Raw genomic sequence first — 27,303 nt, forward strand, 5'->3', positions numbered from 1 at the left:
TGTAAATACAAGACAGTCACTAATAAATCCAACCAGAAATTCAGGAGAAACTTCTTTACCCAGAATGGTGCGAATGTGGAACTCGCTACCACAGGGAGTGGTTGAGGTGAATTGTATAGATACATTTAAGGGAAAGCTGGATAGGCACGAGGACGAAAGAAATAGAAGGGTATGCTGATAGGGCGAGATGAAGTGTGGAGCATGAACACTGACATGGAGCTGCGGGGCTGAATGATCGGTTTCTGTGCTGTGGACTCAATGTAAAGTCATTGTGTTACTCACTGTGCAATGCTTCTGGTGCCTCTGGTGTAGCACCCAGTCAAGTTTGTTGAAGATAGCAGGATTATCAGGTTCAACTGAAGCAGCAAACATAAGATTATCTTGTGCATATTCGTGACCTGGAGATGGAAGGATGAACAATTCTCAATCACGTGAGCTATCAAGCATACTTCTACACAAACTATATCTTTTCGATACTGTGGCAAAACCGTCTCTATTTAAGATTATATTTTCACACTGGCTTGCTCTGGTGCCACTACAAAAGACTGGCAGCTTGGAAGGAGCTGTACCTGCCGTGGGAGTGTTTGATGGGGACAGTCTAGAGGGAGCTTTACTCCATATCTAACCCCTAGATACATGATTTTTGTGGGGAGGAGGGGCAAAGGGTCAATAAATCAGAGGAGGGAATAAAAAAACTCTCCTGACTGTGGCATTGAAAAAAGTGCCCAGAATTCTGCTCAGTAACCCTCATGCTTGAAAATAAAAAGCCTGTGCTGCTTGAGCTGAAAACTCAAGACACGTAATGGCGCAGCAGATACCAGTGGCAGGAGTGCAGACAGTGGGGGAATGGCGGGGGGAGGGGCGAACGTCATTGAGTCTGATGGGGGGCATGCTGAGTGTGTATATTGGAGGGACGATTCTGTTTTCAGACCTGCTACCCTGCAGCATTGTTAAGGACCATTAATGGCAGATTTCCCCCAGCATAGCTCCAATGGGCTGAGCAGCCTGCTGCGCTGTAAAATTCTACCGCCAAATTAAAAGCCAGGCTTTTCACAGAAGGCTTTACAGTGTCAAAAATAAAGGAGTGAGAGTCAGAGGGGGGTGGGTGGAAAAAAAAACTGGATTCCTAGAAAGCCCATTAGTTTTAAAAAGCAAGAGAGAAGAGAGAGTTATAAATTTCGAAAATGGAACACTTAAGCTGATTGAAAACCCACAATTATTTACACAACTCAAAGGCAAACAGTCTTACAGACCTAAAGTTTAGAAAGGATATGCTTGTAGTTTGTGTTAGGCCACATTTGGCAGGTGTCCAATCTTGGCTGATAACGCTCCTGTGACGCACTTTGGAATGTTTTATGACACTAAAGATGCGATATAAATGCAAGTTGTTGTTGTTGTAGGCCATCCTTACCCCACCAGCAACACTGTCCTCCACTAAAATCAGTGAACCCAGAGCAGTTGCAAAGGATCAAAAGTTTTTAGTTCTGCATACCTGGCCATAGCAGTGTCTCGTCCCCTAGTGCAGCCACAACGTCCAGCGATGACAGCATCAATGAGGAACTCCCCTCGAAAATCCGGCCTACGTTTTAACAAAAGGCACACAACAGCAAGTGGGCATCACAAGAAGAGAGCAGCAGAGATGAACACTGCACATGTACAAGAACTTGGTCAGCCCTTATTTGGAATACAGTGTCCAATTTTTTTGTCTCCTCACATGGTGGGTGATATTGAGGCTGTGGAAAGGGTACAGAGAAGGGCCACTAGACTAATTCTCAGCTTACAGCATCTTAATTACAAGATAGGCTCAAAGAGCTGGGACTCAAGACACTTTACAGAAGCTTACAGTGAGTGATAATTTGATTAAGGTTTACAAGGTGATAAAGCGAATACATTGGGTTTCAGTTGTTACTCCAATGTGTTTTGTTGAATGATAGTTTTTTTTAATCCACTGATTAAAAAAATATATAAATTCAGATTTCCAAAGACATTTTAAAAAGACAGCTGCCAGCAAAGTCATCCTTTCAGCTTAAGAAGATCACCTAATTTGCAACACTGCATTCTAAACTGGAATGCTTGTGAGGAGGGAGACAAAATGTCTGCCAAGTCCCCAGCAAGAACCAAGATCCAGGAAGGGGAAAGGAACTACCTGTTCTCTCTGCAAAAAGAAATACTAACTCCTATGTTTGAATCACTGAGTGACTGTCATGCGACAAACCCCTTCCCATCTGTGGTTTTAAGCTGGTGTTTTCTCTGCAGCACAGGAGAAGCAACTGGATTTTGACACGTGCAGACCTAAGTGGGGGTCCCTCTCTCTCACCATTACAGCTTGAAAGTTTTCAAATCCTGCTTGTTGACTGACCACCTTTGTATACTCTGGCTACAATCAGAAACCCTGTTGGAGGAAATTATCTGCATCGCTGTCTCCAAGAAACCAGTCATCTACCTCTTCAAACTAAAAGCCTCAGGGCCACCGAATTCAGCTAGAAGCCAGCCGAATCACCAAACGTCACAGACTGCATACCCCCTTTTCTATGGACTCTAACTCAACCAACCTACCCTTCCTCCCTCTGTAGCCTATTTGTGTGTGTGTGTGTGTGTGTGAAAGTCGGCACGTTGCTTATTATTTTATTAGTTCGGTAAAGGTAGAATAAAGTTAACCTCTTTCTTTGTTAACTCAAGAAAACCTGCCCGATTGGTTCTTGTTATGATCGTAACAAGTAAGTAATTAAACACTGACTGAATTGGCCAGAACATTCACTTTAAAGAACGAAATAAACCTGTTATGGTCCAACAAGGAGAGGGAAAAGAGGAAGCCCTTCAACCTCTCCTCACTTGACCGTAACACAGTTGATAATTGGTTCCAAGTAATTAGGGAGGGAAAAGTTTTAAGTTGTGCAATGCCAGTTTCTGCTCGGGTGGAGATCCCCTCTTACAAAAAATAAGATTCTGCAAGAAATCATTAGGGTTAGAGTGATCTCCTGGTGGGGTAGCAACAAATTTTCCAGATTTCCACCTCCCCACTCCCCTAAATTGGCCTGGGCTTTTATCTAGTTTTTCACCTCTCCCAGTGTTAACGGTATATTAATTGAGTGTTTAATTGTATTCAGGTGATTCACTTGTACTCCTATATATAGCAGCAGACTGAAACTGTGGTGGTTGGGGTTTGGAGGTGCATGTTTATAATGTGTGCCACTGTAAATAAAAACTTATAGAAGTGTGTAAAGATTTAGCTCCAGTTCTATCCTTCATCATCTGTCTATCTGGAGTAGAACACCCAGGAGATCACATGGTTTTGAGTCGGGTGGACAGTGTATAAATTGTGATGCACCAGGTATCATCAATGTGTGGAAAAGCTGGATGAACCAGACAGTCTTTTCCTGTCAGTCATTACTGCTGCACAACGGCTCAGATTTTCCTGCCAAATGGTATGTTTAATGGCGCTCGCCATTATGAATGTGTAAATTATCCAGCAAACTTGCGGTGAGGGAGACATCCTGCCAAGCTGCCAGACGATTTACACCAATCTGCCGTCACCTTGGGGAAAAATGGCAGCTCATTCTCAACCTCCCCATGGGTTTGAAGAATCTGCTGCATTTGCGCATCAACTGCCCATTAAACCTGTTGGGCTGATGCTTAACATCGCGAGGACCCTGTTAATGATGAAATTATATTCCTGCAATGCCACTCAACCTCTCTGGCCCAGCACGGGAACAAGTGAAACTGTTAAGTGATTTTTTCTTTTACATTGTAAATGGGACACTCACTTCAACAAATGAGTGTTAGCAATGCAAAGTTCAGACCTTTGGGTGGACATTCCTGCATCCATCCAGGCCTTTCGAACATTTCTCCTTTTCCCAAAATAGAGTCAAACCCTTTATTTTTGTCAATCATTCACTTAGAGGGATTGGAGAGTAACTTGCCCCCTAATTTGCCTCGGGTTTTGCTGTCCGCCTCTCCCAGGCAATTAGATGGCAGCTAGTGGGTAGAGGCCGTCTTGCTAAGTTGGCCTTTTGCCTGTCAGACATTTATTTGTTCTCCCCATTATCCCTCAAAGGCACGACAGATTGTCCTGGGGCTGCACAGATGCTGACTGTACCTACCTTTCCCCCGCACCCTGCCAGCACAATGTCCGATTGGGCTTTGTTTCTGAGGGAGTCTGGACAAGGGTGTGTTTGGGGGGGGGGGGGGAACGTTGAACCTGCTCTGACCTGCACCCAGCAGCAACACAGGGCAGCGATACTGGTTGATTCTCCCTCCCCCTTCCCACTTAACCTTCTATTGCCAGCCTATTAGAGGATCAGCTAACGCAACACAGTCTGGTGATCAAAGCTGCAGCCCTCTGCAGCAGTTTTACATCAGATAGTGCTTTGACAGAATTCAGCCAATGAGTGATAGAAGGGGTTGTTGACAGGGCTATCAAGCGGCACTTGCTCAGCAATAACCTGTTCAGTGACGCTCAGTCTGGGTTCCGCCAGGGCCACTCAGCTCTAAACCTCATTACAGCCTTGACTCAAACATGGACAGAAGAACTGAACTCCAGAGGTGAGGAGAGAGTGACTGCCCTTGACATCTAACCGAGTATGGCATCAAGGAGCCTTAGCAAAACCGGAGTCAATGGGAATCAGGGGGAAAACTCTCCGCTGGTTGGAGTCATACCTAGCACAAAGGAAGATGGTTGTGGTTGTTGGAGGTCAATCATCTCAGTCCCAGGATATCAATGCAGGAGTTCCTCAGGGTAGTATCCTAGGCCCAACCATCTTCAGCTGCTTCATCAATGACCTTCCCTCCATCATAAGGTCAGAAGTGGGGATGTTTGCTGATGATTGCACAATGTTCAGCACCATTCGTGACTCCTCAGATACTGAAGCAGTCCATGTAGAAATGCAGCAAGACCTGGACAATATCTAGGCTTGGGCTGATAAGTGACAAATAATATTCGTGCTACACAAGTGCCAGGCGATGACCATCTCAAACAAGTGAGAATCTAACCATCTCCCCTTGACGTTCTATTGCATTACCATTGCTGAATTACCCCGATCAACATCCTGGGGGTTACCATTGAACAGAAACTGAACTGGAATAGCTGTAGCTATAACAACAGGTTAGAGGCTGGGAATTCTGCGGTGAGTAACTCGCCTCTTGACTCCCCAAAGCCTGTCTACAAGGCACAAGTTAGCAGTGTGATGGAATACTTTCACTTGTCTGCACGGGTGCAGCTCCAACAACACTCAAGAAGCTCGACACCATCCAGGACAAAGCAGCCCGCTTGATTGGCACCCCATCTACAAACATTCACTTCCTCCACCACCGACGCACAGTGGCAGCAGTGTGTACCATCTCCAAGATGCACTGCAGCAACTCACCAAGGCTCATTCGACAGCACCTTCCAAACCCGCGACCTCTACCACCTAGAAGGACAAGGGCAGCAGATGCATGGGAACACCACCACCTGCAAGTTCCCCTCCAAGCCACACACTATCCTGCTTTGGAACTATATCACCATCCCTTCACTGTCGCTGGATTAAAATCCTGGAATTCCCTTCCTAACAGCACTGTGGTATTTCACTGTACTTCTGAAGGGCAATTAGGGATGGGCAATAAATGCTGACCTAGCCAGCGACCTCTACATCTCCCGAACGAATAACAAAAAAAGACAGAACCAAGTGTTCACTGACAGATTTACAAAGGATAATATTAAAATTTAGAGTTTATAACTGATCAGACTGAGGTGTGGTCTTAAAAAGAGATCTTAAAATTACGAAAGGGGTTGATATGGAGGAAATAAAGATGTTCCCACTTGTGGAGGATTTGAAAACTAGGGGCCATAAATGGAAAATTGTCACTAATAAATCCAATAGAGAATTCAGCAGAATCTTCATTATCCAGAGAGTGGTGAGAATGTGGAACGTGCTACCACACTGAGTGGTTGAGGCGAATAGTATAGATACATTTAAGAGTAAATTAGATCAACACACGAGGGACAAAGGAGTAGAACGATATGGTGATGGAGTGAGTTGAAGTAGAGTGGATGGAGACTCGTGTGCAGCATAAACACCGGCATAGAGCTGGTGGGCTGAATTGTCTTTTTCTGTACTGTTAAATACTAAGTAATTAACTTCAATTATTTTTAACAAAATAAACTCTCGTGCAGGTTTTGTGTGCTCGAACAGCAGTACGGTACCTCATGGAACTTGTGCTTACCGCAGCCAGAGAGGAAGACCAGGTCTCCGGAGAAGAGGCAAGCAGGTCTGCTCAGAGCTTTCCCATCTAGCACGTAGATCATGTGACCTACCGTGTGGCCCGGAGTTAAATAGGCCTGAAACCGCAGGTTTCCCACTTCGATTGTCTCTTTATCTAGAATGGGGCTGAAGAGGAGGAAAAGCGTCAAGCATTAATCTCAAACTGCAGTATAACACCATCCACCCCCACCTCTTACGAGGCCAACTCCAATCAGGAGACACAAACCTCTCTAATCGACCTATGCCAATCCAGTGTCCCTATTTTCTCTGGTGGGGGGAGTCCAAAACAAGGGGGAATAATCTTAAAATTAGAGTTAGGCCATTTGGGAAGGCAGTGGCGCAGTGGTATTGTCACTGGACTAGTAACCCAGAGACCCAGGGTATTGCTCTGGGGACACGGGTTCAAATCCCACCACAGCAGAAGGTGGAATTTGAATTCAATTAATAAATCTGGAATTAAAAAGCTAGTCTAATGATGGCCATGAAACCATTGTCGATTGTTGTAAAAACCCATCTGGTTCACTAATGTCCTTTAGGGAAGGAAATCTGCTGTCCTTACCCGGTCTGGCCTACATGTGACTCCAGATCCACAGCAATATGGTTGACTCTTACATGCCCTCTGAAATGGCCTAGCAAGCCACTCAGTTGTATCTAACTGCTACGAAGTCCAAATGGACTGCAGTGGTTCAAGGGCAATTAGGGATGGGCAATTAATGCTGGCCTAGCCAGCGACGCCCAAATCCCATGAATGAATAAAAAACAAAAAAAATTGGGGTGATGTCATGAAGCACTAAGGGGACTGGACTCTTCTCCCCAAAAATTTGTTGAGTCTCCGGGTCAACTGAAAATGTAAAAATGCAGATTGATAGATTTTTGTTTGGCAAAGCAGGTAGATGGAGTTAATGTACACATCAGCCATGATCTTACTGAATGGTGTAGCAGGCTCAAGGGACCAGATGGCCTACTCCTACTTCTTATGTTCTCAAGGACTTCTCTCCCCAAAAGACTTCAGATGCTGGATATCAATCTAATTTTTTAAGATTGAGATCCACAGATTTCTGACTATATTAGGTAAGAATATCAAAGGATATGGAGCAAATGCAGGTAAATGGAGTAAAGGACACAGATCAGCCATGATCTAATGGGATAGTGGCCCAGGCATGAGGGGCTGAGTGGCCTACTCCTGATCCTATGAACTGACTCCTGTTTCCACACAGTGAAAGGACCCCAGAATCTGACGAGTACCCTTCGGAGAATGCAGTCAGAGGAAGGTACAGTCTGGCACTGAGTGGTGGGGTTGGTGGAGTTGGCGGGGTGTGTTGCTCCGGGGGCTCACAGGATGTTGAGGTGCCAGACTGGCAGTAATCTAGCAGTTCACAGAAGGTTCACTAGGCTGATTCCTGGGATGAGGGGTTTGTCTTATGAAGAAAGGTTGAGCAGGTTGAGCCTATACTCATTGGGGTTTTACAAGAATGAGAGGTGATATAGAAACATAGAAAATAGGAGTAGGCCATTCGGCCCAGCTCCACCATTCAAAAAAGATCATGGCTGATCGTCTAATTCAGTACCCTGTTCCCACTTTCTCCCCATATCCCTTGATCCCTTTGGCATTAAGAAATATATCTAGCTCCTTCTTGAATATATTTACTTGGCCTCCACTGCCTTCTGCGGTAGAGAATTCCACAGGTTCACCACCCTCTGAGTGAAGAAATTTCACCTCATCTCCGTTCAAAATGACATACCCCGTATCCTGAGACTGTGACCCCTGGTTCTGGACTCCCCAGTCATCAGGAACATCCTCCCTGCATCTAGCCTGTCTAGTCCTGTTAGAATTTTATAGGTTTCTATGAGATCCCCTTTCATTCTTCTAAACTCTAGTGAATATAGGACTAGTCGACCCAATCTCTCCTCATATGTCAATCCTGCCATCCCAGGAATCAGCCTAGTAAATCTTCTTTGCACTCCCTCCAAGGCAAGAACATCCTTCCTCAGATAAGGAGACCAAAATTGCATACAATACTCCAGATGTGGACTCACCAAGGCCCTGTATAACTGCAGTAAGACATTCTTGTTCCTGTACTCAAATCCTCTTGCAATGAAGGCCAATATACCATTCGCCTTCCGACCTACTTGCTGCACCTGAATGCTTGCTTTCAGCGACTGGTGTACAAGGACACTCAGGTCTCGTTGCACCTCCCTATTTCCCAATCTATCACCATTCAGATAATAATCTGCCTTTCTGTTTTTACAACCAAGGATAACCTCACATTTATCCACGTTATACTGCATCTGCCATGCATTTTCCCACTCACCCAACTTGTCCAAATCACATTGCAGCCTCTTTGCATCCTCCTCACAGCTCACTTTCCCCCCCAGCTTTGTGTCGTCTGCAAACTTGGAAATGCTACATTTAGTTCCCTCATGAATATATATTGTGAATAGCTGGGGCCCAAGCACTGATCCCTGCGGTACCCCACCAGTCACTGCCTGCCACCCGCAAAAAGACCCGTTTATTCCTACTCTCTGTTTCCTGTCTGTCAACCAATTCTCAATCTCAATATTATCCCCAATCCCATGTGCTTTAATTTTGCACATTAACCTCTTATGTGGAACCTGATCATCGTGAAGCATAAGATTCTGAGGGGGCTTGACAGGGTAGATGCTCGAGGGGGAACCTAGAACTAGGGGACACAGTTTCAGATTAAGGGGTTTTCCATTTAAGACAGAGATGAGGAGGTATTTCTCCTCTGAGGCTCGTTAGCATTTGGAATTCTCATCCCCACTGAACTGTGGAGGTTGGGTCATTGAGTATAATCAAGGTAGAGATAGACAGATTTTTGATCTACAAGGGAATCAAGGATTATGGGAGCAGGCAGGGAAGTGGAGTTAAGGCCATGATCTTATTGAATGGCGGAGCAGGCTCGAGGGGTTGAGTGGCCTACTCCTGCTCCTATTTCTCATGTTCTTAACTCAGAGACATGGTAAGAATCAGGAAAGCAAAGAAACCATGGAATCGTACAGCACAGGAGGGCATTCAGCCCATCGTGACTGTGCTGGGTCTTTTAAAAAGCTATCTAATTAGTACCACTTCCCTATGTGGTGCCCAGAATTGGCCACAATAATCCAGCTGGAGCCTAACCAGATTTTCTTTTAAAAGCAACATCTGGCAAGAAAGTTTTGCAGAGAATGAGACCGGTGCAGATCTGAAACAGGTCACAGCCGCAAGTAAACGCCCCCACAGTACCAACATTGGCCTCTACCGAGGGGAAATGGGCATAAGTCTGCGAGCAGCTAAATCAAGAGAGAAGCTACAGCAATAGAGTGTAGCACTGCTAACCTTCCTGGATTTTCCCGAAATCTCCAGGAATTAATCTCCGCTCCAAACAGCCCGGGCATGTATAAATATATGTAATCACGGCGATGGGAAAGAAGGCTGCTGGACTGACAGCCAAGAATCCTCCAATCGGGGATTCCCTATTGGCCCTGGGGAGGCGGTGGGCACCACACATTAAGAAGGAAGTCAAGGGCTTGGAAAGGGTGCAGACGAGATTTCCGAGAATGGTTCCAGAGATGAAGAACTTCAGTTCCATGGAGAGACTGGAGAAGCTGGATCACTCACCTTGGAGCAGAGAAAGTTAAGAGGGAGATTTTATAGAGGTGTTCAAAATCATAAAGGGTTTTGATAGAGTAAGTAAGGAGAAACAGTTTCTACTGACAGAAGGGTCAGTAGCCAGAAGCCTGAGTTTCAGATTATTGACAAAACAACCAAAGCAACGTGGAGGAATTTCTTTACACATTGATCTGAAATGCACTGTTTGAAAGGGCGATGGAAAGAGATTCAGGAGTAACTTCCAAAAGGGAACCGAGGATATACTTGAAGGGGAGCAATTTGTAGGGCTACATAGGGAAGTGGGACTAATAGGATATATTTTTTTAAAAAGAGCCAGCACAGTCACGATGTGCCAAATGTCCTTCTGTGCTGTAGAATTCCATGGTTTCCCTCTGCTCTCCTGATTCTTGATGTGCCTGAGTTGAAGCCACAAAGATGACATATCAGGCGACCAATGATCGGGGCATGTGGAAGGGGCTGCTGCAGATCTTCTTCATTCGTTCATGGGATTGGGTGTCGCTGCATTTATTGCCCTTTCCGAATTGCCTCGAGAAGGTGGTGGCGATTGGCTTGCTAGACCACTTCAGAGGGAAGTTAAGAGTTAACCACATTGCTGTGGGTCTGGAGTCACGTGTAGGCCAGACCAGGTAGGGACGGAAGAGTTCCTTCCCTAAAGAACATTAGTGAACCAGATGGGTTTTCACAACACCACCATCACCATTACTGATACTAGCTTTTTAATTCCAGATTGAATTTAATTTCCCCAGCTGCTATGATGGGATTTGAACTCATGCCACTGGCCTCTGGATTGCCAGTCCAGTAACATAACCAGTATGCTACTGTACCCATGTGACAAAACCTTCAGGAATAACATCCAACCAGAGTTGGGAACCCTCAAGATGCTCCCACAGAGACAGGAATAATGCTGTCCCAAGTAGTTGCCAGGCCGCTTACTTTTAATTACCCACCCATCACCCCCTGTCCCCTCCATTCCCCTGTCTCACTCATACCAAAACCCATGACATCTCCTAGCTTCTGAATCAACTGCGTATTCTCTCCTCTTTCTGCGCTTGATGTTTGCGCTGTGGGCCTTGGGTTTTTCAGTATAAAAGCAATTAATTAAAAGAAGGGGAATGGAAACTCTGTAAGATGCCAGAACGGCAGGTTCAATAAATCTTATGGGAGTCAGCTTTTAAAGATCAGGAGAGTGAAACACCCAATTTGCAACAGAGCTGGGAGAACAATACATGGATTGAAACTTCAGCAACAAAAGAACAAAGCTGTCAATAAAAGCAGCACATTTTTGGACACTTTACAACTCCCTCCCCTTGGTGTCCTCAAAGCACCATGTTGAAAACTAGTTGCTTAATTGTGCCCCAGTGCACTCAATTTAGGGCAGGTGGGCATGGGAGAAGAAGGGTAAAAGTTTAGTTCTTCCTCTTCCTCTCCCCCTCCCCTCATTAGAATTTAATGTTTAGTAACAACAGGGCGCTCCTTGTATCTCTCCCCTGCCCCAGGGCAGCCAGCCCAAACAAAACAAACCAGTTATAAAGCGAAACTCAAATGCCTGAGCCAGAACACCAGCTCCAGTTAAGATCAGATTTATTGCCTTAATTAGCAACAGAGAAAACGCTGGAGAAACACATCAGAGCTAGACTAATACCTGGAATGGGCAGGTTGTCATACGAGGAAAGGTTGGACAGGCTATGCTTGTATCTGCTGGAGTTTAGAAGAGCAAGAGGTGACTTGATTAAAACATGCAAGATCCTGAGGGGTCTTGACAGGGTGGATGTGGAAAGGATGTTTCTTCTTGTGGGAGAATCTAGAACTAGGGGTCACTGTTTAAAAATAAGGGGTCGCCCATTTAAGACAGGGATGAGGAGAATTTCTTTCTCTGAGAGTCATGAGTCTTTAGAGTCACAGAGTTATACAGCACAGAAACAGGCCCTTTGGCCCATCTTGTCCATGCCGGCCATCAAGCACCTAACTATTCCAATCCCATTTTCCAGCACTTGGCCCGTAGCCTTGTATGCTATGGCATTTCAAGTGCTCAACTAAATACTTAAATGTTCTGAGGGTTCCTGCTTCTACCACCTCTTCAGGCAGATTCCAACCACCTTCTGGGTGAAATTTTTTTTCCTCAAATCCCCTCTAAACCTCCTGCCCCTTACCTTAAGTCTATGCCCCCTGCTTATTGACCCCTACGCTAAGGGAAAAGTTTCTTCCTATCTAACCTATCAATGCCCCTCATAATTTTGTATACCTCAATCATGTCCCCCCTCAGCCTTCTCTGCTCTAATGAAAACAACCCTAGCCTTTTCAGTCTCTCTTCATAGTTGAAGTTCTCCAGCCCAGACAACATCCTGGTCAATCTCCTCTGCACCCTCTCCAGTGCAATCACATCCTTCCTATAGTGCAGTGCCCAGAACTGTACACAGTACAGAACTTTCTTCCTCAAAAGGCAGTGGAAGCAGAGTCTTTGAATATTTTTAAGGCAGAGATAGATAGATTCCTGATAAACAAGGGGGTGAAAGGTTATCCAGGGTACGCGGGAATGTGGTGTTGCGTTTACAATCCCAAAAGCCATGATCTTATCGAATGGTGGAGCAAGCGGCAGACTCTGCTCCTAATTCGTATATATGTTCATATGTAGCCCCAATGAAAAAGGATAGCTTCAGGGCTTTAGGTCACCCATGGCTCAGTGGCTAGGGCTCTCTTGACTCTCGAGTCAGAAGGTCATGGGTTCAAACCCCACTCCAGAGAATTGAGCACCCCGGTGCCAGTACTGAGGGAGTGCTGCATTGTTAGAAGTGCCGCCTTTGGTATGAATGGTTAAACCAAAGCCCTGTCTCCCCTCTCAGGTGGATGGAAAAGATCCTACAACCACTATTTGAAGAAGAGTAAGGGGACTCTGGGCCGAAATGTATCCCTTGCCCAACATCTACGAAGGATTATTTGGTCATTTATTTCATTGCTGTTTGTGGGAGCTTGTGTGTGCAGACTGGCTGCTGCATTTCCCCACATTATAACTGTGAATACACTTCAAATGTACTCATTGCCTGTGAAGTGCTTTGGGACATCCTAAGGTGCTGAAAGACACTGCAGAAATCCATGTCTTCCTTTCTAACCTTCCGTCAGACGGCAGGGCACTTCTAAACCGTGCTGGTGCCACAGACTCTCAATACATGGTTCCCACTCACGCACCGACACTGAAGGTCAATACATCAGATATTGTGGAATCCGCCTGCGTGACCCTGGGTTTTTTTTCTATATAGGGTTTTAGTGAATGCAGCTTGGTGATGGACCTGACTCAGCGATGGTGTGATTCAGAGGTCTGTGGTATTGGAATCCATTCGTAGATTCAGGCAGAACAGGAGCAAGCCATCTGGCCCATCCAGCTGGTGCCAGATCTCTGAAAAAACCATCCAATTAGTGCTACGCCCCCCAGTTCTTTCAGCATAGCCCTCAACAACAACCTATGTTAATGTACCATATTTAACATAATAAATCATCCCACAGCACATACAGGAGCATTATAAAACAAAATTAGATACCAGGCCACATAAGGTGATATTAAGGCAAATGGCCAAAGGTTTTTAAAAAGGTTACAAACAATGTCTTAAAAGAGGAGAGAGGTAGAGAAGTGAAGCAGTTTATGGAGGGAATTCCACAGCTTAGGACCCAGGCAGCTGAAGCCACAGCCGCCAATAGTGGAGCGATTAAAATCGGGGATATTCAAGAGGCCAGAATTGGAGAAACGCTGAGATCTTGGAGTGTTGCAGGGCGGGAGGAGGCTACAGAGATGGGGAGGATCAAGGACTTGCAGGGATTTGAAAACAAGGATGACAATTTTAAAATTGAAATATTGCTGTACCGGGAGCCAATGGAGCTCTGTAAGCACAGGAGGTGATGGGTGAACGGGACTTTGCAGCAGAGTTTTGGATGAGGTCAAGCTTATGGAGGGTGGAAGTTGGGAGGCCGGGCAGGAGCAACAGATTGTGAGTATCCCATTGTACTCCTGGCCTAAGCCTTGTAGATGACGGAAAGTCTTTGAGAAGGGAGACAAGACAATTGTCACAAGAGTACCAGCCTCTGTCCTGCAATTGTTGAAATGGCTGCCCAGTTACACTGTTGGCCAATGGTGACCCATGAGGATTTGATGATGGCGGTTCTGTTAAAGGTCAGAAGAGATATTGGGGCTTTCTCTTGTTTGAGATTGTCATTAACTGGCACTTTTTTGGGTTACGAGTTATCTGCCACGTCAACCCAAGCCTAGATGTTGCCTGGATCCTGCTGTAGACAAGCATGGGCTATTTCATTGGGAGAGGAATTATGGATGGAGCTGAACTTTGTGGCATTGTCACCCACTCCTGAACTCACAGACATCACTAATGAAGCAGCTGGAGATGGTTAGGTCAAGGATACTTCCAAGAAAGCCCCAAGTATATCTTATTCCTCTAACAACCATGACCAACTTACAATGCACCAAGAATGAGTCCAACATCTGGTGGCTTTTCCCTTCAATCCTAATGGATCTCAATTTTACCAGGGCTCCTGAAGAAAACGCATGGCTGAAGAAGGTTAGCAGTCACAAAGGAATTTATCAGCGAGGATTTTCACTTCAATGTTTTTGGGGGGGCAGAAACGGTCAACAAGTACGGGCGAGCTGGACATACTGTGGGACAGTGACGCAACTGGCAAAGTTCTAGATAGGCTGGGAATTGGGTTAAGTGGAACGCTGGAGGGAGTTGAAGTCGAGCCTGGAGGAAGCAAAAGACTAGGGTACTGGCAGTTATAGAATGGTTACAGCACAGAAGGAGGCCATTCGGCCCACCATGTCTGTGCAGCTCTCTGCAACAGCAAATCAGCTAGCTCCACTCCCTCACCCTTTTCCTGTAGCCCTGTGAATTATTTCTCTTCAGACAATGCCAGGTGATGTTATGAAGGACAAAATAAGCGGTGTTGGAAATGATCGGGTGGATGGATTTTAAAAATCAAAATCACTCTTGATCCAGTTACAGATAGTAAGCTTCCCTTGTACTCCACAAGTGTTCCCATCTCTCAGTGCCCTTCTCAGTATCAGAAGACACACACAAGTACTTACTTCGTGAGCTCAGGAATGTTATCTCTGGAAGTACCATACACTCTACAAGATTTGTAGATTTTCTTCAGTACCTTGTTTCCGCCACTGTGATCCCTAGAGAAATGAAAAAGTGGAAGAGGAGGAGAGCTCCATCAATTATTAATTTTAAACTGAGTTTGATAATGTTTGTTTATCAAAAATATTAAGAGACATGGGACAAAGGCAGGTATACAGATCCAGCCAGGATCCCAGTGGGGGACGAAATGGCCTATTTCCTGTTCCTTTAAGAGGCAGGCAGGCAGAAAGAACAAGGAGAGAAAGGGAATTAATTAGAAATAAGTCTTACTCCGTTGCTACTCAGATTCAGGGTTCATTAGTCGCAGAGACATTGTGACACTGACCAGCCCATCGGACCCATGTTGGCTCTGTAGAGAAATCCATTCAGTCCAGTTCCTGGCTCTATCCCTGTAGGACTGCAAGTTTATTTCCTTCGTGGCCATCCAATTTCCTTTTGAAATCATTCATCGTCTCTACTTCCACCACCCTCATAAGCAGTGAGTTCCAGGTCACGAACACTCGCTGTGTAAAAAACGTTCTCCCTTACATTCCACCTACATCTCTTGCCCAAAACCTTAAATCTGTGTCGCCTAGTCCTTGTACCATCAGCCAATGGGAACAGCTTTTCTTTGTCTAAACCTGTCATAATCTTAGACACCTTTATCAAATCTCCCCTCAATCTCCTTTCTTATGTACACTAGAAGTACGAAGGTACAACAATCATGGATTAACTCTGGAGAGTTATGAACACACTTTGTTTTTTAAACATTAACCTTTATTTTAAAAAGTGAACAATGGTCCAAAATGGCCACCGCAAAGGAGATTGGCCTTTTGATTAATCGAATTGTCTGACAAAGACAAAAGGACCCACCACCCAACCTAATCTAAATAATTTAAAAGGTGTCTGGATATGCACCTCAAGTACTGTAACCCTGTAGGGCCACGAACCAAATGCTGGAAGGTGGGATTAGACTGGGTGGCTTGTTTTTCGGCCAGCACAGACACGATGGGCCAAGTGGCCTCTTTCCATGCTGCATACTTTCTATGGTTCTATGATTCTAGGAGCTGTGAAGTAGCCATGTCCTGGGCCATTGTGCAATCACCATAAGGAAGGACAGGAGTAGGTTTCCTACCAGGGAGTGAAAGGTGACACATTTTGCCTTAAAAAAAGACAGCCAGAGAGAGAAAAAGAGAGACCGACACAGTAGGTGAAGCTACTTGTAATAGCTTGAGTTCTAGCCAAGCCAGTAAGCACAGTGCCCTGCTGAAAAAAATCCAATATCTACATTATACAGCACTGAGAGCTAGAAGTAACCCACCATCTTCACCAGAACCTTAATGAGGGGAATCTACAATCATCTCAGGCCTGCATCCATCGAGAACTCGATTCTCAAGAGAATTCAACAGGTTTATCGGAACCTTTCCCCGCCACTAAAAACTACCTTCCTCCTTCCCTTTTCTATCTGTTTCTTCTTGGGTGTGTTTGTGATCACACGGTGTAAGGGGCAATTTATTAGCTTGGATAGAGGATTGGCTAACCAACAGAAAGCAGACAGTAGGGTTAAATGGGTCTTTTTCTAGTTGGCAAGATGCAACTAGTGGGGTGCCACAGGGTTTGGTCCTTGGGCTCCAACTATTTGCAATCTATATTAATGACTTGGATGCAGAGATAGAAGGTACTATAGCCAAATTTGCAGATGACACTAAAATAGGTGGGATAGTAAGTTGCAATAAAGAAATAAGGAATTTACAAATGGAAATGGATAGGTTAGGTGAATGGGCCAAAATTTGGCAGATGAAGTTTAACGTGGATAAGTGTGAGGTTATCCATTTTGGTCGGAAGAATAGTAAGGCAAATTATTATCTAAATGGAGAGAAACTTCAGGGTGCTTCGGTGCAGAGGGATCTGGGTGTCCTCGTGCATGAATCGCAGAAAGCTACTTTGCAGGTACAGCAAGTAATAAGGAAGGCAAATGGAATTTTGGCATTTATTGCTAAAGGAATAGAATATAAAAGTAGGGAAGTGTTGTTGCAACTGTGCAAAGCATTAATGAGACCGCACCTGGAGTATTGCGTACAGTTTTGGTCCCCTTACTTGAGGAGGGATGTAGTTGCATTGGAGGTAGTTCAGAGGAGGTTCACTAGATTGATTCCAGGGATGAGGGGTTTGTCTTATGAAGAGAGAATGAGCAATTTAGCCTTTACTCTCTGGAGTTTAGAAGAATGAGAGGAGATCTAATTGAGGTATATAAGATGACTAAGGGATTGACAAAGTAGACATAGAGAGGATGTTTCCTCTTGTGGGGCAATCTAGAATGAGGTGTCAGTTTTAGGATAAGGGGTAGCAGATTTAAAACAGAGATGAGGAGAAATTACTTCTCTCAAAGGGTCGGGAGTCTGTGGAATTCACTACCCCAGAGTGCGGTGGATGCCGGGACATTGAGTAAACTTAAGGAGGAGATAGACAGATTTTTAATTAGTAATGGGTTGAAGGGTTACGGAGAGCGGGCAGGAAAGTGGAGTTGAGGCTGAGATGAGATCAGCCGTGATCGTATTGAATTGCGGGGCAGGCTCGAGGGGCTGAATTACCTACTCCTGCTCCTATTTCTTATGTTCTTATGCTCTTGTGTGTGTAAGAAAATACGTGAGTGAATGAGGTTGTGACAATTTTGGGATAAGGTGTATTGCTCAATAAACCAGTGACTTTCCGTTTTTTGAAACCTACAAAAAAACCTGTCGCTGTTTATTTCCTCTTGTGGGAGAGACTAAAATTAAGCGGCACAGTTTAAAAATAAGGACTCTCCCAATTAAGACAGAGATGAGGAGAAATTTTTTCTCTCAGAGGGTCAGGAGTCTGTGGAACTCTCTTCCTCGGTGAAGGCAGGGCCAAATAGCCTACTCCTACTCCTAGTTCGTATTTGAGAAATAAAGCACCAAGGCCGTAAACTCGAATACAAATACACTTGCTGCAGTCAGGTGGGGAGCTGAACAGTGGGAGCCACCCATTTCACACCATGTGGCCATAACACCCCTGTTCTAATAATAACCCCAGATTCTCCAACCTAACGTTGTAGCTAAAATCCCTCATCCCTGGACTTCTCTCAAGGGCCCTCACATCCTTCCTGAAGTGCAGAGACCAGAACTGGATGCAATAATCTAGTTGTGGCCTAACCAGAACTTTAGAAAGGTTCAGTTAGTAAGAGTGTGTCATTTCTCCTAATGGGAAAAGCAGTATACAGTGTAGCATGAACCCAAACAGCCCACATGGTCCTGTGTTCATTCCCATTCTGCACTTAATTACCTGATCTCAAGTCATCAGCAGCTGAGGCAAAACAATTGTCCTCAGCACCCGTGGGTGAGGGGTGGAGGGGAGTGGGAGGGAAAAATCAAGTAGGGCATCTAACTTTGATCTCCGTACAGCAACCCCTGGCTGGAAAATAGGCCTGTGACAGCGCAGGCCCAGTTGTGATGCCCTATACAGTCCAACAGCCCATCAGCCCTAACTACTGAGGCTTGCAGACAAAGAATAAGCCGCTGGAGTTACCTGACTGTAGCTCAACACAAGTTGCTGCCTTCAGGACAGGATGGAGAAATAAAATCACAGAAAATAGAACTAAGAATAAAAAGTGAGAGAAACTCTCAGCAGCTCGCAACTCACCAGTGCTTGTGTGTCGTCAGAATTGCTTCCAGAGTCGCACCTTCCTGTTCAAGACAGGCCTGAAAACCAAAATAAAATGGGGGAAAACAACACATTATACTGTTCGTTTCTTTTGGGACACTTGTGGGTATAATGTGATTCCACCCAGCATCAGCATAAAGCACACTAGACAAAAGCTCCTTCTACACTGTCCCCATCAAACACTCCCAGGACAGGTACAGCATGGGGTTAGATAGAGTAAAGCCCCCTCTACACTATCCCCATCAAACACTCCCAGGACAGGTACAGCATGGGGTCAGATACAGAGTAAAGCCCCCTCTACACTGTCCCCATCAAACACTCCCAGGACAGGTACAGCATGGGGTTAGATAGAGTAAAGCCCCCTCTACACTATCCCCATCAAACACTCCCAGGACAGGTACAGCATGGGATAAAAACAAGAAATGCTGGAAATACTCAGCAGGTCTGGCAGCATCTGTGGAGAGAGAAGCAGAGTTCTTCAGAACTGGCAAATATTAGAAATGTGAAAGATTATAAGCAAGTAAAGCGAGGGTGGGGCAAGAGATAACAAAGGAGGTGTAAATCGGACAAGGTCACGGAATAGCTGACCAGAAGGTCGTGGAGCAAAGGCAGACAATATGTTAATGGGGCGTCGAAAAACAAAGCATTAGTACAGATAGGGTGTTAACGGACTGAAAATTGAACAGCCGCAAGTACAAACATGAAAAAAAAGTGGGTAAGCAAACTGAACAAACTAAGATGAAAGAAAATAAAATACACACAAAAAAAACATAAAAAAAGAAAAAAACCCCTAAAATAAAAGTAAAATGGGACCGTCATGCTCTGAAATTATTGAACTCAATGTTCAGTCCGGCAGGCTGTAGTGTGCCTAATCGGTAAATGAGATGCTGTTCCTCGAACTTGCGTTGATGTTCACTGGAACACTGCAGCAATCCCAGGACAGAGATCTGAGCATTAGAGCAGGGGGGAGCGTTGAAATGGCAAGAAACTGGAAGCTTGGGGTCCTGCTTGCGGACTGAGCAGAGGTGTTCTGCAAAGCGGTCACCCAGTCTGCGTTTGGTCTCCCCAATGTAGAGGAGACCACATTGTGAGCAGCAAATACAGTATACATTGAAAGAAGTACAAGTAAATCGCTGCTTCACCTGAGGAGTGTTTGGGGCCTGGGATAGTGAGGAGGTAAATGGGCAGATATTACACCTCCTGCGATTGCAGGGGAAGGTGCCATGGGAAGGGGACAAGGTGGTGGGGGTAATGGAGGAGTGGACCAGGGTGTCACGGAGGGAACGATCCCTTCGGAATGCTGACAGCAGAGGGGAGGGGAAGATGCGTTTGGTAGTGGCATCACGCTGGAGATGGCAGAAATGGCGGAGGATGATCCTTTGGATATGGAGGCTGATGGGGTGGAAAGTGAGGACAAGGGGAACCCTGTCGCGGTTCTGGGAGGGAGGGGAAGGGGTGAGGGTAGAGGTGCGGGAAATGGACCGGACACGGTTGAGGGCCCTGTCAACCACAGTGGGGGGGAATCCTCGGTTGAGGAAAAAGGAAGACATATCAGAAGCGCTGTCATGGAAGGTAGCATCATCAGAGCAGATGCGTCGGAGTTGGAGAAACTGGGAGAATGGAATGGAGTCCTTACAGGAGGCAGGGTGTGGAGAAGTGTAGTCGAGGTAGCTGTGGGAGTCGGTGGGCTTATAATGGATATTAGTAGACAGCCTATCCCCAGAGATGGAGACAGAGAAGTCGAGGAAGGGAAGTGTCAGAGATGGACCATGTAAAGGTGAGAGAAGGGTGGAAATTAGAAGCAAAGTTGATAAAAGTTTTCCAGTTCGGGGCGAGAGCAGGCAACGGCACTGATACAGTCATCAATGTACCGGAGAAAGAGTTGGGGGAGGGGGCCTAAGTAGGACTGGAACAAGGAATGTTCGACATATCCCACAAAAAGACAGGAATAACTAGGACCCATGCGGGTACCCATAGCAACACCTTTTACTTGAAGGAAGTGAGTTGAGTTGAAGGAGAAGTTGTTCAATGTGAAAACAGGTTCAGCCAGGCAGAGGAGGGTGGTGGTGGATGGGGACTGGTTGGGCCTCTGTTCAAAGAAGAAGTGGAGAGCCCTCAGACCATCCTGGTGGAGGATGGAGGTGTAGAGCGATTGGACATCCATAGTGAAGAGGAGGCGGTTGGGACCAGGAAACTGGAAATTGTCAAAATGACGTAGGGCGTCAGAAGAGTCACGGATGCAGGTGGGAAGAGACTGGACCAGCGGAGTAAAGATAGAGTCAAGATAGGAAGAAATAAATTCAGTGGGGCAGGAGCAGGCTGACACAATGGGTCTGCCGGGACAGTCCTGTTTGTGGATTTTGGGAAGGAGGTAGAAGTGGGCTGTCCAGGGTTGCGAGACTATGAGGTTGAAAGCTGTAGAGGAAAGATCTCCAGAGAAGATGAGGTCAGTGATAGTCCTGTGGACAGTAGCTTGATGTTCGGTGGTGGGGTCATGGTCCAGAGGGAGGTAGGAAGAAATGTCTGAGAGTTGGCGCTGAGCCTCTGCAAGGTAGAGGTACAGGCCCCCCATTTTACTCTTATTTTTAGGTTTTTTTTAAAATATATATTTTTGTGTGTTTATTTTATTTTCTTTCATCTTAGTTTGTTCAGTTTGCTTACCCACTGTTTTTTTTCATGTTTGTACTTGCGGCTGTTCAATCTTCAGTCCGTTAACACCCTATCTGTACTAATGCTTTGTCTTTCAACACACCATTAACATATTGTCTGCCTTTGCTCCACGACCTTCTGGTCAGCTATTCTGTGACCTTGTCCTGTCTACACCTTCTCCTTTGTTATCTCTTGCCCCACCCTCGCTTTACTTGCTTATAACCTTTTACATTTCTAATATTTGCCAGTTCTGAAGAAGGGTCACTGACCTGAAACATTAACTCTGCTTCTCTCTCCACAGATACTGCCAGACCTGCTGAGTATTTCCAGCATTTCTTGTTTTATTTCAGATTTTTGGCATCCGCAGTATTTTGCTTTTATACAGGTACAGCATGGGGTTAGATACAGAGTAAAGCTCCCTCTACACTCTCCCAGGGCAGGTACAGCATGGGTGAGATACAAAATGATGTTCCTTCTACACTGGCCCCCAATCTGTTTCAGTCCCAACTTCAGAAGAGGGCTTCCTAGTGCCTTTATGTGACATTATTGCAGGTCCAACCTTGTGGCCTTAAATGAAATTAGCAGTTCATGTGATATACAGGCAGTTTTGTTCTGGAAGCCCAAACCCAACTAGGATTGGACTGAAGATCTCAAAATACTCCACATGATTTTTTTCAGTCAGTAGATAGTGGGGAATCAGTCCACTGCTTCAAACTCAGCCCCCATGATTGAAAGGTACCTAGTCTAATGCAACCCAATATCCAGCACCACTTTCACACAACTTGTTCCATGTGCAGTGAGTAGGTCAGGCACTTCCCCAGGTCCCGGGAGAGAATTCACTCTCGTCCCTGCTACCACACACCTCCCAGCAATAGAAGGAACCATGGACAAGAGTCCGCTGGCACATGTTGACTCTGTATGCTTGGATAGGGAGGGTGCGTTGCAGGATTAATGACGCCTGTGAGGAGCCAACAGCTACTTACAGAGAACATGGGGCAGCTTACCTGGACAATTAATGGATCGGAAGGATCGACTGCAACGGCAATGTTTGTGTCCATATCGATGATCACGTAGCCATAATTGTCTGTCAGTATCGGGACTGGAAGAATTTTCACACCTGAAGTCAAAATGAACAGATCATCACACGGACAGAAATGGTGAAGACCCTGGACACACACTCCCCTGCTCCCCACCCCATATTCACCCACCCCATCAATTCCAACACAGGAGTACAGGTCTTTCCCTATATCATAGAATCATAGAATGTTTAAGGCACAGAAAGAGGCCACTTGGCCCATCGTGTCTGTGCCAGCCAAAAAACGATCCACCTATTCTAATCCCACCTTCCAGCATTTGGTCCGTAGCCCTGCAGCTTACGGCACTTGAGGTGTATATCCAGACTCCTTTTGAATGAGTTGAGGGTCTCTGCCTCAACTACCCTTTCAGGCAGTGAGTTCCAGACCCCAACCACCCTCCGGGTGAAAAAGTTTTTCCTCATCTCCCCTTTAATTTTTCTACCAACCACTTCAAATCTATGCTCCCTCGTCACTGACCTCTCTGCTTGGGTGAATAGACCCTTCACCTCCTCTATCCAGGCCCCTCAACATTTTGTACATTTCAATCAGATCGCCCCTCAGCCTTCTCTGTTGCAAGAACAACCTCAGTCTATCCAATCTTTCCTCATAGTTGCATTTTTCCAGTCCTGGCAACATCCTCGTAAATCTCCTCTGTACCCTCTCTAGTGCAATTACATCTTTTCTGTAATGAGGTGACCAGAACTGCACACAGTACTCACGTTGTGGCCTAACCAATGAGTTAAACAGTTCCAGCATAACCTCCCTGCTCTTATAGTCTGTACCTTGGCTAATAAAGGAAAGGATTCCATATGCCTTCTTAACCAACTTATTGACTTGTCCTGCTACCTTCAGGGATCTGTGCACATTCACTCCAAGGTCCCTCGCTTCCTCTATACGTCTCAGTATTTTCCCAATAATTGTGTATTCCTTTGCCTTGTTTGACCTCCCCAAATGCATCACCTCACACGTCTCCAGGTTGAATTCCATTTGTCGCTTTTCTGCCCATCTGACCAAACCATCAATAACTTCCTGCAGCTTACAGCTATCCTCCTCGCTATCTACCACATGGCCAATCTTTGTGTCATCTGCAAATTTCTTGATCATGCCCCCTACATTTACTTCCAAATTGTTTATACCACAAAAAACAGGGGACCCAGTACTGAGCCCTGCAGAACGCCACTGGAAACAGCCCTCCAGTCGCTAAAACAGCCATCAACAATTACCCTTTGTTTCCTGCCACTGAGCCAATTTTGTATCCACCTTGCTGCATTTCCCTGGATCCCATGGGATTTTATTTTTTTAACCAGTCTGCCATGTGGGACCTTGTCAAAAGCCTTGCTAAAAGCAACTGGGGTGCAGTACTGGTGGGTACGGGTCTATCACTGTATCATGGGTACAGTACTGGTGGGTATGGGTCTGGCACGGTATACAGGGTACAGTACTGTGGGTACGGGTCTGTCACTGTTACAAGGGTACAGAACTGGTGGGTACGGGTCTGTCACTATATAACACTGGGATATAGTACTGGGGCCTCAACTTTTTACAATTTATACCAATGACTTTGATGAGGGGAGCGATGGCATGCTAGCTAAATCTGCAGATGACACAAAGATAGGTAGGAAAGTATGTTGTGAAGAGGACATAAGGAGCTTGCAGACTGATATAGATAGGTTGAGTGAATGGGCAAAAGTCTAGCAGATGGGAGTATAATGTGGGAAAATGTGAAGTTGTTCACTTTGGCAGGAAGAATAAAAAAGCAAAGCATTACTTAAATGGAGAATGACTGCAGAATTCCAAGGTGCAGAGGGATATAGGTGCTCTAGTGCATGAGTCACAAAAAGTTAGTATACAGGTACAACAGGTAATAAAGATGGCTAATGGAATGTTACCCTTTATTCGGACAGGAATTGAAAATAAAAGTAAGGATGTTGTGCTTCAGTTATAAAGGGCATTGGTGAGACCACATCTTAAATACTGCGTGCAGTTTTGGTCTCCTTATTTAAGGAAGGATGTAAATGCGCTGGAGGCGGTTCAGAGGAGGTTTACTAGATTGATAGCTGGAATGAACAGGTTGTCTTGAGGAAAGGTTGGACAGACTGGGCTTATGAGTTTAGAAGAGTGAGGGGAGACTTGATTGAAGCATACAAGATCCTGAACGGTCTTGACAAGGTGGATGTGGAAAGGATGTTTCCTCTTGTGGGCAAGTCCAGAACAAGGGGGCACTGTTTTAAAATTAGAGGTCACCCTTTTAGGACAGAGATAAGGAGAATTTTTTTTCTTTCAGAGTTGTGCGACTCTGGAACATCTCTGCCTCAAAAGGTAGGTGGGGTCAATAAATATTTTTAAGGCGGAGGTAGATAGATTCTTGTTAGGCAAGAATCGCTTTACAGTTAGGTACTTTCGAAATGTGTTGTGATGAACGAAACACGTCAACAAAAATAACCCACAAGGAGCAGTGTGATATGGCCAGGCAATTTGTTTTTAACAATGTTGGTTGAGGGAATAAGTAATGGACAGGACACCAGGGAGAACTTCCCTGCTCTTCTTTGAAATAGTGCCGTGGGATCTTTTACATCCTCATGCGAGGGCAGACAGGATCTCAGTTTAACATCTCATCTGAAAGACAGCCCTTCTGACAGTGCAGCACTCCCTCAGTATGGTACCGGTGTGTCAGCTGAGATTTTTTTTTTTTTTAGTTTAGAGATACAGCACTGAAACAGGCCCTTCGGCCCACCGAGTCTGTGCCGAACATCAACTACCCATTTATACTAATCCTACACTAATCCCATATTCCTACCAAACATCCCCACCTGTCCCTATATTTCCCTACCACCTACCTACCTACACTAGTGACAATTTATAATGGCCAATTTACCTATCAACCTGCAAGTCTTTGGGCTTGTGGGAGGAAACCGGAGCACCCGGAGAAAACCCACGCAGACACAGGGAGAACTTGCAAACTCCACACAGGCAGTACCTGGAATCGAACCCGGGTCCCTGGAGCTGTGAGGCTGCGGTGCTAACCACTGCGCCAGAAGTCTCTGGTGTGGGGCTTGAAGAGGCAACCTTCTGACTCAAGAGGTGAGTGTCTACCCATTGAGCCAGGACTAACTGGTTAATTCACCCTTCTGCACCCAGAGGTCTTGTCAAGTGGATGCTAACAGGAGCACATCAAAGACTGTTCTCAGTAAGTGGAAACACCCATTTGCAAACTGGTTCTTCTTGTAATCACAGAATTATGAAAATAAAAGCATCAGAGATTAGGTGTTTCAGGAGTGACTGTGCCTCCAATGCAAGCGTGACAGAACCTGAAGCTTTTTGTGGAGATTCAGGCCAATCCCCACCATCCAAGACTACTGCAGCTTCCAGGAGTTCTCAGGCTGTGATATTAAAACAAGATCTCACATTTATATAGCACCTTTTCTGACATCAGGGTGTCCCAAAGCGCTTCACAACTTCAAAGATTACTGCAGAAGTGCAGTCACTGTTGTTTTGTAAACATGGTAGCTGATTTGCACATAGCAAAATCCCATACGAGATGCGTGACCTGTTCATCTGTCTCAATTGCTTGGCCAGGACAACTCGCCTGTTCCTCCCTCAAAGATGTGCTGTTTCTTTACACTCAACCAGGCAGGCAGACAGGGCCTTTGAGACATCTCAGACAGTGCAGCGCTCCGTCAATACTGCACGGTCAGTCTAGATTATGGGCTCAGGTCTTTGGACTGGGGTATTCAGTCTCTGAAGGAAACTTGACTTAGTGCTAATAAGACCATTTGGATCTTGAGTTAACAGGTTAAATGCTCACTTCCTTTGACCCCAACCACCAGCTTGTAGGCCAGCAAACTTCCACCAAACCTGATTGGCAATGTCTTCAAGAAAGCAACTGAGCAGGCGGGTGGGAGAGGTGGGGAGTTGGTCTCCCCTCAATCAATCAACAGAGAACTTACCGCTCATGACCTTCGGACAGACAACGGAATGGCCAGTGGGAAAACTATCTCGAGTCTTCTTCAACTGCTTCTTGTGAAAGATGTACCCTAGTCTAGTCCTTGTATACAATGTGTACCTGAAACAGAAAGTTGAATATTAGCAGCTGGGGAGGGCAAAAGAGAAACAGGGAGTATCACACGTGAGTCACATTCAAGGATTATCTCTGGACTCGTTAGGAGTGAAATGAGTCACTGCTACATAACAGCAATTTGTCAATTTGCAGGTACAGTATTACTGCGGCTATGTTACTGGGCTAGTAATCCAGAGGCCTGGACTAATGATCCAGAGACACGAGTTCAAATCCCACCATTGCAGCTGGGGAACTTAAATTCAATTAAATAAAATCTGGAATAAAAAGCTAGTAACTTGACCACGAAACTACCTGATTGTCGTAAAAGCCCATCTGGTTCACTAATGTCCTTTAGGGAAGGAAATCTGCCGTCTTGACTTGGTGTGGCCTACATGTGACTCCAGTGGCTGACTCTGAAATGGCCTAGCAAGCCACTCAGCTGTATTCAAGAAGGCAGCTCACCACCAACCTCTCAAGGGCAATAAATGCTGGTCTTGCCAGCGATGCACACATCCCGACTGAGCAATTTAAAAAAAATCAAGTGCTCCAAGTCAGGGGCAGCATGTTTTAGATGCAGCGCAGGATTTCCACTACGTTGCCTTCACTTTATAGCTCTAGTCCAATCTCCGAAACCTGCCAGCACACACAAGGTCTGCCAAAGTCTATTATCGAAACTTAATCTGACTGACCGGCTCTGTATTTTCCAGCATAATCTGCTTTTAATTTCAGTTTCCAACATGTTGCAATTTTTAAAATTTGTCCAGAGACTGCTGGTGTTCACTGCATCTAATTGAATGATCCAAGTTAATATATGATTAAAGCAGCCTGAGACTGTCACTCACATTCCTACCGA

General features: G+C 45.4%; 1 protein-coding gene across 1 annotated transcript in view; it reads right to left on the reverse strand.

The window, feature by feature from the left end:
• Nucleotides 1-27,303, reverse strand: part of pnkd (PNKD metallo-beta-lactamase domain containing) — a 38,801-nt gene that overhangs the window by 3,871 nt on the left and 7,627 nt on the right. The window contains exons 2-8 of the mRNA XM_068034789.1: nucleotides 26,341-26,456; nucleotides 22,322-22,434; nucleotides 18,648-18,706; nucleotides 14,954-15,046; nucleotides 6,202-6,365; nucleotides 1,493-1,579; nucleotides 283-398 (exon numbers count right to left, since the gene is read on the reverse strand). Coding sequence (XP_067890890.1) covers nucleotides 283-398; nucleotides 1,493-1,579; nucleotides 6,202-6,365; nucleotides 14,954-15,046; nucleotides 18,648-18,706; nucleotides 22,322-22,434; nucleotides 26,341-26,456 — 748 coding nt within the window. The remainder of the gene's footprint in view (nucleotides 1-282; nucleotides 399-1,492; nucleotides 1,580-6,201; nucleotides 6,366-14,953; nucleotides 15,047-18,647; nucleotides 18,707-22,321; nucleotides 22,435-26,340; nucleotides 26,457-27,303) is intronic.

This window comes from Heterodontus francisci, chromosome 7 (assembly GCF_036365525.1).
Source record: "Heterodontus francisci isolate sHetFra1 chromosome 7, sHetFra1.hap1, whole genome shotgun sequence".
Lineage (NCBI taxonomy): Eukaryota > Metazoa > Chordata > Chondrichthyes > Heterodontiformes > Heterodontidae > Heterodontus > Heterodontus francisci.